This window comes from Oppia nitens, unplaced genomic scaffold (assembly GCF_028296485.1).
Source record: "Oppia nitens isolate AA-2021 unplaced genomic scaffold, nextdenovo-longstitch-racon4-pilon3 scaffold1_pilon_pilon_pilon, whole genome shotgun sequence".
Taxonomy (NCBI): domain Eukaryota; kingdom Metazoa; phylum Arthropoda; class Arachnida; order Sarcoptiformes; family Oppiidae; genus Oppia; species Oppia nitens.
In genome coordinates this window covers 7,055,676-7,064,733 of record NW_026533199.1, presented here as the reverse complement: position 1 = coordinate 7,064,733, position 9,058 = coordinate 7,055,676, and the positions used below count along the sequence as shown (strand labels likewise).

The 9,058-nt window shown below is 27.6% G+C and overlaps 4 protein-coding genes across 4 annotated transcripts; 3 read left to right on the top strand and 1 right to left on the bottom strand.

Moving 5' to 3' along the window:
* Positions 1-1,740: 1,740 nt before the first annotated feature.
* Positions 1,741-2,901, top strand: LOC128951830 (DDRGK domain-containing protein 1-like). The gene is made up of 2 exons (XM_054297111.1): positions 1,741-2,320; positions 2,412-2,901. The coding sequence occupies exons 1-2, from the start codon at positions 1,871-1,873 to the stop codon at positions 2,847-2,849; spliced, it is 888 nt and encodes a 295-aa protein (XP_054153086.1). The 5' UTR covers positions 1,741-1,870; the 3' UTR covers positions 2,850-2,901.
* A 714-nt stretch (positions 2,902-3,615) lies between these two features.
* On the top strand, positions 3,616-5,092 carry LOC128966462 (APOBEC1 complementation factor-like). The gene is made up of 3 exons (XM_054313312.1): positions 3,616-4,410; positions 4,467-4,638; positions 4,713-5,092. The coding sequence occupies exons 1-3, from the start codon at positions 3,739-3,741 to the stop codon at positions 5,090-5,092; spliced, it is 1,224 nt and encodes a 407-aa protein (XP_054169287.1). The 5' UTR covers positions 3,616-3,738.
* Positions 5,093-5,311: 219 nt separating this feature from the next.
* Positions 5,312-6,312, bottom strand: LOC128951839 (methionine-R-sulfoxide reductase B1-A-like). The gene is made up of 4 exons (XM_054297120.1): positions 6,083-6,312; positions 5,843-6,003; positions 5,665-5,779; positions 5,312-5,593 (listed from the first exon to the last, which is right to left on the bottom strand). The coding sequence occupies exons 1-4, from the start codon at positions 6,135-6,137 to the stop codon at positions 5,478-5,480; spliced, it is 447 nt and encodes a 148-aa protein (XP_054153095.1). The 5' UTR covers positions 6,138-6,312; the 3' UTR covers positions 5,312-5,477.
* Positions 6,313-6,448: 136 nt separating this feature from the next.
* LOC128966461 (coiled-coil domain-containing protein 174-like) lies at positions 6,449-8,853 on the top strand. The gene is made up of 2 exons (XM_054313311.1): positions 6,449-7,842; positions 8,780-8,853. The coding sequence occupies exons 1-2, from the start codon at positions 6,558-6,560 to the stop codon at positions 8,851-8,853; spliced, it is 1,359 nt and encodes a 452-aa protein (XP_054169286.1). The 5' UTR covers positions 6,449-6,557.
* The last annotated feature ends 205 nt before the right edge of the window (positions 8,854-9,058 follow it).

Here is a 9,058-nt window from a genome sequence, read left to right as displayed (position 1 = left end):
GATTGTTACCACAGATCATACACACTATAACTATATCTAACTGTTTTCTTATCCATTAGTACTCAGACACACACACAGTCTTATAATAATTTTAATGTAATATTTGATAATAATTATAATATATTTTTAATTGATTTGATTGTGTTATTATTGTTGTCACACATACTGATCTAACACTGATCACGAATTTTACATTTTTCTTAACATATGTCTTATAATTAAATAAAAGTCTGATTTTTTTTATGTTTTGATAATTTTTAAGAATATCTATACTTAAAAAAAACTTATTATAATTAGTTTATATAACTATCATTTATTATTATAGTATTAAAAAAGTATATTTAAAAAATACATTTTATGTATTCAAAAAATATTTGATATTTTATTTGATATTTTATTTTATAAACATATGATTAGATTAAATGGAAATAATACTTTATGTATTAATATTTGCTATAAGTTAAGCAAAATAAAATTATTTAAATACAAAAGTTATTAAATTTAGTTTTTGATTAATACATAATATTGTATTTAAAACGAAAATTTGTGATATAAAATTTTGTTAAAATGTCTAATCATCAAAATTGTATATTTAAAATAATAAATTATTAGCAACTTATAAACTATGTTAAGCATTAAATTGTCATTCATGTCACTAACTTTTAAAATTATTTTATATTAAATTTAATGCTCTTATTATATATACTATAATTTTTCATAAGTTCTCATTAATAATATTATATAAATTTGAATAACATTTTATACAAATTTATGTTTATATAATAGAATTCTTTATGTAGATTAACACCTTTAACACAAATAGAAAATTTAAGTTATATTATATATATATATATATATATATATATATATATATAGTAAAGAAATTACTTTTTTATATAATAATATTTACGGTTTTTTAATAACAAAATGATGGCAGTGTTTGATACTCCAAAAATGGCAATTCATATGACGCCCACACGTCTAGTATTTGAGCTCTTGGATGGCAACGGCCCACACATTTGAACACATAGTTTAATACTGATATAGTATTTATATTATACCGTATATACAGTATTAATAGTTTATTGATAGACAATATTGTGTGAACTTTAAAGTATGATATAATAATCTACTGAAAAGCAATACATAAAGTATAGTATATTTCTAATGTTTTCTTCAAAATTATTGATTTATACTTATTTTAAAGAATATTGTTTTTTGATAAATAAAAATTTAACCCATTTATATATATACCTTAATATCATAATATTCTACATGATTACTAAAATAAATAATACAATTATATTTACATTTAAAGTTTAATCAAATAAAGAAAATATTTACTGTAGATTTCATTTTATAAATTATAATTTATAAATTTAGGAAATTATATAATTACATTATATAAAATTATTTAATTAATTTTTGATTTTTAATAAAAGAATATTTAATCTTAAAATTCAGTTTATTTGTTAAATAGAAATAATTATCATTAATTAAAATAAATTGATTCAAGAATATTCTTATCAATTAAAGATTAATAACTTGTTTTTGTTAATTGATTATATGTTTCAATACAAATGTAATTTTAATTTTAAAACATATTTTTAAAATAAAATAATTAATTACAATTATAATACAATTTAGACTTAATATAAATAATTAATTATAAATTCAATGATTGAATGATTGAAATGTCAGATAAATGACAGACTTTGACGTAATTGATGTCTAATAATAATAACTAAAGTATTGGGAAAACACACGAAAGCACTGAACGTAAACACAAAACACGAAAGCATTTAATTAATGAATGAATGACTGATTTCTAACACATTTTCATCAAATTGTGACACATTTGTGGTCATCGATGTCTGATATAGTCATCTACTTGTCTTTGGCTGTGTCTCTACTCGTAGTCGTGCTGTTAGTGTTAACTCTTTTAAGGGCCAGACGAGGAACCGATGCAAACGAGGCCAACGATGACGAGGCTATTGCTGAACGACGTCGAAGACTATTAAGACCAACAAATGATGGACAAAATGACGGACCAGTCAGGAGAAGACAACGACAGAATAGAGTTCCACTCAGAACAGACACTAATGATGAAGAACTTGAAGACGAAGACTTCGACAGTGAACTTCCTGTCGATAAAAAGATAGGAAAGAAAAAGAGGTTGAAAATGGAAGCAAAGGAAGAAAAGAGACATCAAAGAGAAAGAGATTTACAGGAAAGAGAAGAGAGAAAAGAAAGACAGAAACAGATGGACGAAATGAGACTTAAAGAAGAACAAAAAGTTAAAGAAGAAGAAGCAAAACTGGTAACTATTGATTGATAATAATTGTTGATATTTTAACTTATTTTGTAATTATTTTTAATCCTATTATTTGTTTATTTATTTTGAATAACAGTTAGAAGCGGAGCGTTCGGCTAAAGAAGAAAAAGAAAAACAAGAATTAGAAGAATATCTTAAACTTAAAGAAAGTTTTGCCGTTGAAGAAGAGGGCTTTGATGAGGACGTAGATGAAAGTGAATCGCAAAATAAATTGCAGACATTTATTGAATACATTAAAAATCAGAAAGTGGTTCTCATGGAAGAACTGGCCGGACATTTCCATATGAAGATACAAGACGTCATACAGAGAGTACAGGATCTGTTGGCACAGGAGCTTATAGTTGGTGTCATTGACGACAGGGGAAAGTTTATATACATAACCAAAGAGGAGTTGCAATCAGTGGCTAAGTTTGTGCGACAAAGAGGTCGCGTATCGATTGCAGAACTCGTCGAAAGCAGCAATTCTTTGATTAATTTACAGCCAAATCAAGAGACAAGTGTTGCCTTTTCTTGACTGTCATTACTGCCCTTAAACTCCATATCTAACCAATTGTTTGTATTTATGACTTGGATTTTGTGTTTTTGTACATATATTTAATATGTGTATATTTAATAACATATATATATTTTTATATATAATATTTGAAAGTTTTTTAAAAAGCATTTTATAATATATAATAATTGTTTATATATATGATTATATAAATTTAACTCATTATTACGGTTGTAGCAAAGCATTGATTTTATTGCTAACCACACAAAGAGTTAAAGTTATTAAACATTTTAATTGATGATTAAAAAAAATAAATTGCAATAAATAAGTGAATATAATATTATATTCTCATGTTTAAAGTTTTATTATTTTCCAGATTTATCTAAATTTCCAAGAAATTAATGAAAATTAATTTTTCTTAATTCCTAACACTTAGTGTTGCAATGATTGATATATACTTTTAAAAACTTTTGTTTGATGTTATAGTCAATAGATTGAGATATTAGCAGTTTGTTAATGAAATTGATTAATCTATGGATAATAGTTGAAAAGATTTTGATCAAATAATAGGCTTATAAACTCCTTAATTATAATTAAGATTTAAACATATAAGTGAATATATGAGAATTATTAGTGAATAAATTACAACTTTATGTTAAAATATTAGATTGTAATCAATGACTTAGTTTCTTCAATTTTGCTTAATATAAGCAATTAATATATTAGTTTTTTGTTCATATTTGATTCTAATAATTGATTTATTAGTCAATTAGATTTCTATAAAATAGCTAATTTTGTATAAATTTATTTCATTTTGTTTATAACACTCGAAACGATCACATCGTTGTAAATTAAATATTAATATATCTAAAAGTTTTATATTATAATTATTAATATAATTAACTTAAAAATGGAAGAAATGTGTCCAATGGATGAAGAGAAGAATGAATCAATTGCTAAGATGTTGTCTTTAAGACCAGATTATAAATTAGAGCAAATTGAAGGCCAAAGACTATACCGACTAAAGGACTTGACGTCATTACCGGAACCAGAAAGAGGTTCGGAATTATTTATCGGAAATCTTCCGCGAAATGCTTATGAAGATGAATTGGTTCCAACATTCGACAAATTTGGGACAATTTACTGTATGAGACTAATGATGGACTACAGCGGAACCACTCGTGGATTTGCTTTTGTTAAATACACGAACTCTAAAATAGCGAAATCAGTGGCCAAACAATTGGACAACGGATATCTGTTAAGACCAAATCATTTGATTGCTGTTACGCTGTCGTGGGATAAAACACGACTTTTTATCGGCGGTATCCCGAAAAATAAGAAGCAAAAGGATGTTCTTAAAGAAATGAGACGAATCACCGATAATGTCAAAGATGTGATCCTATATATGTCCAGTTATAGTGATCGAAATCGTGGCTTTTGTTTTGTTGAATACGAGACCCATTACGACGCGGCAATGGCTAGACGTCGTTTGGGTTCAGGCTTTCGACTATGGAATCGATGGGATGTTCGCGTCGATTGGGCTGATCCTGAACCACAAGTCGACGAGGAAATTATGAATGAAGTATTTGTAACAAATGATATTTTAAAATATATTTAGACTAACTTAACAATATTTAGGTGAAAATACTTCACGTGAGAAATGTTAATCAAAACATTTCAGAAAACGATTTGAAAAACATCTTCACTTTCGATGGTCTTCATGTGGAAAGAGTTAAGAAAATAAGGGACTTTGCGTTCATTCACTACGAAACCAGAGCTGAGACCGAGGCTGCGCTTAAGATTTTAAATGGTTTGAATGTTAACAAATAATATATATATATATAATAAATATAAATATTATATAATTATCTATTTAATTGATAGAAACAACTTTCTTGGAAGAGACCAATTCAAATCTGAAAACAATTCAAGTGAATTTGGCCCGACCTATACATACAAGAGGTTCATCCAGAAGAAGAACCACTTCGAGTATTTCCGACCACTCCAGTGAAGACTATATGAAAATGCCTGTTATATCGGGACAAAGTCGTCTGGAAGAGCAGTTAAAGTATTACCAACAATATTGTACTCAATACGGTTCAGCTCCGATGCAAACGATTAGCCCTTATAAGTATGACAACGATAATATCAAATATAAAAATGATTTAAATAATAATTTATGTCTCTTTTGGATGCCTTTTGTCTGGTTTAACAATAATCCAAACAAATCTATCGCTAATAATGCATATAATAATTGCATGTAATTTATTATTATTGACTACATATCCTATGATATGTTAAATGAGTTTTGATTAAAAATAAAATATTTTTCTTATTTGTTTAGTTTGTCATTTAACTACAGTCAATATCAACATAATCTTCACAATTAAAAAAATTATCGATTTATATAATTGTTGTAATGAATATATCGTTATAATTTTGTGACATTAGTTATTTAACAATAGTGTGAATAATTCGTATATAAAGATATTTTATATTTAAAGATTATTAAACTTAACAATCTATGGATATATTTAATTAACATATTTGGTAAACAATGAAATCACTATTCATCAGTCTTTTGTCACTCAAAGAGTTTTGAACAAAAGACATCATAGTTAGTGATAATAAAACATTTTTTTTGCAACGCTATTGAAGATCACATGTTTTATCCTTATTATTGCTATTTACCGATTGATTTGAGTTATCGGTATTATTATTAGTGTCCAAGTCTTTGAGTCTCTGCAACATTTCGACAGATAATTCTTGAATTAAACAATTAATAAAATTAATGTCAGATTCATATTAATATTGCAATTGGTTTCATATGACATACTCTCTCTGGGAATGAAAGTCAGAGACTCCGAGAATATTCAGAACCGCGACTTTTCATTTGGTCCATCTTTGAGAAACTCGTGTCCCAAACCGTTACCACATTTACCGCAAACAACCTGAAGATATGCGGGTATTATATGTATAATAAGTAAATATCATATCTTTATATCGATGGATACCTTCAAAGCATTTCGTCCAACATATCCGTCACCTAATTCTGGTTTGGATTTAACACTGTCTGGTCTAATGGTCTCCGAGAATGCCGGCCACGGACTGTGGTGTTCAAACTTAGTGACTGACGAGAACAGCTCGTGTGAACACTGGGAACACACATACATGCCTTAAGATAAATGATACCTTCATTACCATCAAATGCACACCACATCCATATCATTGCAACCAATCAACCCATCACTTACCCGATCGCCATAAGTCACGATATATTTCAGTACTTTTCCAACTGCAGAATGACATCAATGACAGCTCTTATGACTGATCACTAAATTGGTCCACAAAACAGACTTTCAATTTGTCGATTAAAATGCGTTGTTTTGGCGACAAAAATGTCGATTCATTGCATTCATTGATCACTTCCTTCACAAAAGTCCTTCAAATAAATAATTCAAATAAAAACACGATTTGAATGTCATTTAAATCACATTATTATAAACAAAAAGTGTTACACTTTTTATACTACTATTAGTCCCCTTTAGTAATCAAATCCAATACATCTATATTTAATAACAATGTATGGGTTTATCACAAACAACGTATCAATTAGTTGTCATAACGTAAACAAACAGTTAAATCAAAACAATTAATATTTTATTTATATTTATTGACAGACAAGTGATCTTTGATTTGTTTGTCACTGATATCAAAGTATTGGACGATATGAACGAAAGCAAACCGATTGTGGCCAACATGTCGTCCATTGTCGACCTGAAGGCAGAGCTGTACCGAAAGCATGAATCACTTCAGATGAAGAAGTTGGCGGAAAATCAAAGACAAATTATTGAAGAAAATGATAACAACTTATATTCAATCAATCATTTGAATCATAAGAAGTATAAATTAGGCAAAAGAGTGCGCGAAAAGACTGAACAAGAGTTGCGACAAAAAGCTAACAAATTGATTACCATTGATATTAAACGAAGACAATTGAATGAAGAATATAATAAAGAAGAAGAAGAAGAATTGGCACTCAAAAAGTCAAAACAAATGCTTGAAATGAAGAGTCAATTATACGAAAAATTATCAAAGAATCCAAATCTTATAAATAAAGACAACAATGACTTTGAAGATGAAACAGACGATAGAATTCTCGTTGATTTTTATCGAAAGGCTTCAGATTGTAATCAAATGACACGAAATGAAACATTAAATAAAAGAGAAACAAAAGAAGAAGAAGAATGGACTGAATTTACGGATTCTTTAGGTCGAACTCGAAGGTGTCTTAAGAAAGATTTACCACATTTTCTAGATATCGATAAAAAATCATTTCAAAAAAGTGAGTCAAACTCGTCGATCAAGTCTGACATCTCATCAATAGTTAATTTATCGGCAAATAATGAATTACTGAGTAGTGATTTGCGGCGAGAATTAGAGCGCCGACAGTGGGAAACAAATGCCAAGAATGAACTTAATAGTCAAGAATCGAACGATGAAGAAGAAGATGATCAACAAAGAAGTAGTTTACATACACATTACCAGAACGTTAAGTTCAATGAAATCAGAGACCATGGAGTGGCTTATTATGCATTTTCTGAAGACCAACAGACACGACAACAACAAATGGATCTTTTGAACCAAATGAGAGAACAAACAGTGAATCAGAAGTTAGCGAAACAAAACTTAAAACACAAACGCAAACAATTAATGAGAGACAGACTCGCAAAAGTTGCTCAAAGAAAAGGTATTTCTGTCGATTTGAAAGAAAGTTCCAGTGATTCTGATGAAGATATCAGTAATGATGTTATGTCTGTTATTCCTGAGCCGAGACCTGTACCGACAGCTGTCCGGGAATGGGATGTCGGCAAAAGAGACTTACATCAAGTATTAACTGAATTGACAGCTAAACCCAAACAAAACTCATATAATAATTATATTGAAGATAAAAGACAAGAGCGAAACCAAGAGTTTGCTCCACCGATTAACTATGACTCGAGAAAACAATTTAGTAATAATAATACAAAAAATCATTTTAACAAACAAATGCCAAAATATAATGATTTCAATTCACAAAATGTCAAAAATTTGAATATTAGTCATAATAATAATATTAATAATAAAAATAAAGATTTTGAATCAAATAGTGATTCAAATTTATCGACAAATTCAGTGGATGTTAATCAAGTAATAAGCAATGCCCTCTCATTTTTTAGAAATAATGCTAAATAATATGGTATTTATTATTATAATTTTGTAAAATTATTTAAACTTGATTTTTTATTGATTAATGATTTATAACTTGTAAAATAAATATTTAATATTAAATAAAAACTATAAATAACATGAAATTAACCTAACACATAATTATCAATATTTGATATAAATTTTATTATTTTTTAGAAGATTTCATTTGCCGGTACTCTTTAAAAAAAACTTATCGGTATATTATATTTTTTAATTTTTTCGTTAATTAAAAGGTTCTTAAACTTTAAGCCTTTAAGTTTAATAATGTTTATGTTTGGATAATCTTTATTTTATGCAATAATTTTTGTTGCTTGAAGTCTATCTAACACTGAGTGGGAATAAACTACTATTTAGTGAAAAAGTAATTGTTTTGAAAAAACAGATTAACAAAACCAAAGATAATATTAGATATGATTACTATTATCCCACGGGTTTTGATAATACTCTTGACATGAGTTTTATGTTGAATCAGTAATTATATGATTGAAAACAAAATACAGAAGCTTTTATATAAACTATATATTAAATATTGTATTGTTTTTAGAAGTTTTTAGTAAAGATTTTTCAGTAATATATAACTTTGTCTACAGTTTTATAATTACAATATAATCTTTGATTAAATTCTCATTTCAATCGCATTATTACAGGTTTTTGTCAAAGATTTTTTGTTTAATATTTTAACAAAACTTTTGATATTATAGCGATTGAGTCTCAGACCCAACACGAAGATGAAGACAAACGCAAAATTGACTACAGATTGAGTGGTTATGACTGAAAAACTAAAAGTGCTGCCAAATACATGAGCGCTCATCAAAAGATAGTTAGAAAAAGATAGAAAAAGAGTCTAATAATGAAAATCTTTTAAGAAATTCTAGTTATGAAGTCTTATATAAAATGTTGAACAACACTAACACCACTAACAACAGTAATAAAAGAAAATCCTTGAAAAAAGTTGTTCTCGACTCACATCCAACCTATCG

Coding starts and splice junctions, on each gene's coding strand:
- LOC128966462 (XM_054313312.1), top strand. CDS start 3,739: ATGGAAGAAATGTGTCCAATGGATGAAGAGAAGAATGAATCAATTGCT. Junction 4,411..4,466: donor ACGAGGAAATTATGAATGAA/GTATTTGTAACA, acceptor AACAATATTTAG/GTGAAAATACTTCACGTGAG. Junction 4,639..4,712: donor TGCGCTTAAGATTTTAAATG/GTTTGAATGTTA, acceptor TTTAATTGATAG/AAACAACTTTCTTGGAAGAG.
- LOC128966461 (XM_054313311.1), top strand. CDS start 6,558: ATGAACGAAAGCAAACCGATTGTGGCCAACATGTCGTCCATTGTCGAC. Junction 7,843..8,779: donor TGACTCGAGAAAACAATTTA/GTAATAATAATA, acceptor TTGATATTATAG/CGATTGAGTCTCAGACCCAA.
- LOC128951830 (XM_054297111.1), top strand. CDS start 1,871: ATGTCTGATATAGTCATCTACTTGTCTTTGGCTGTGTCTCTACTCGTA. Junction 2,321..2,411: donor AAGAAGAAGAAGCAAAACTG/GTAACTATTGAT, acceptor TTTGAATAACAG/TTAGAAGCGGAGCGTTCGGC.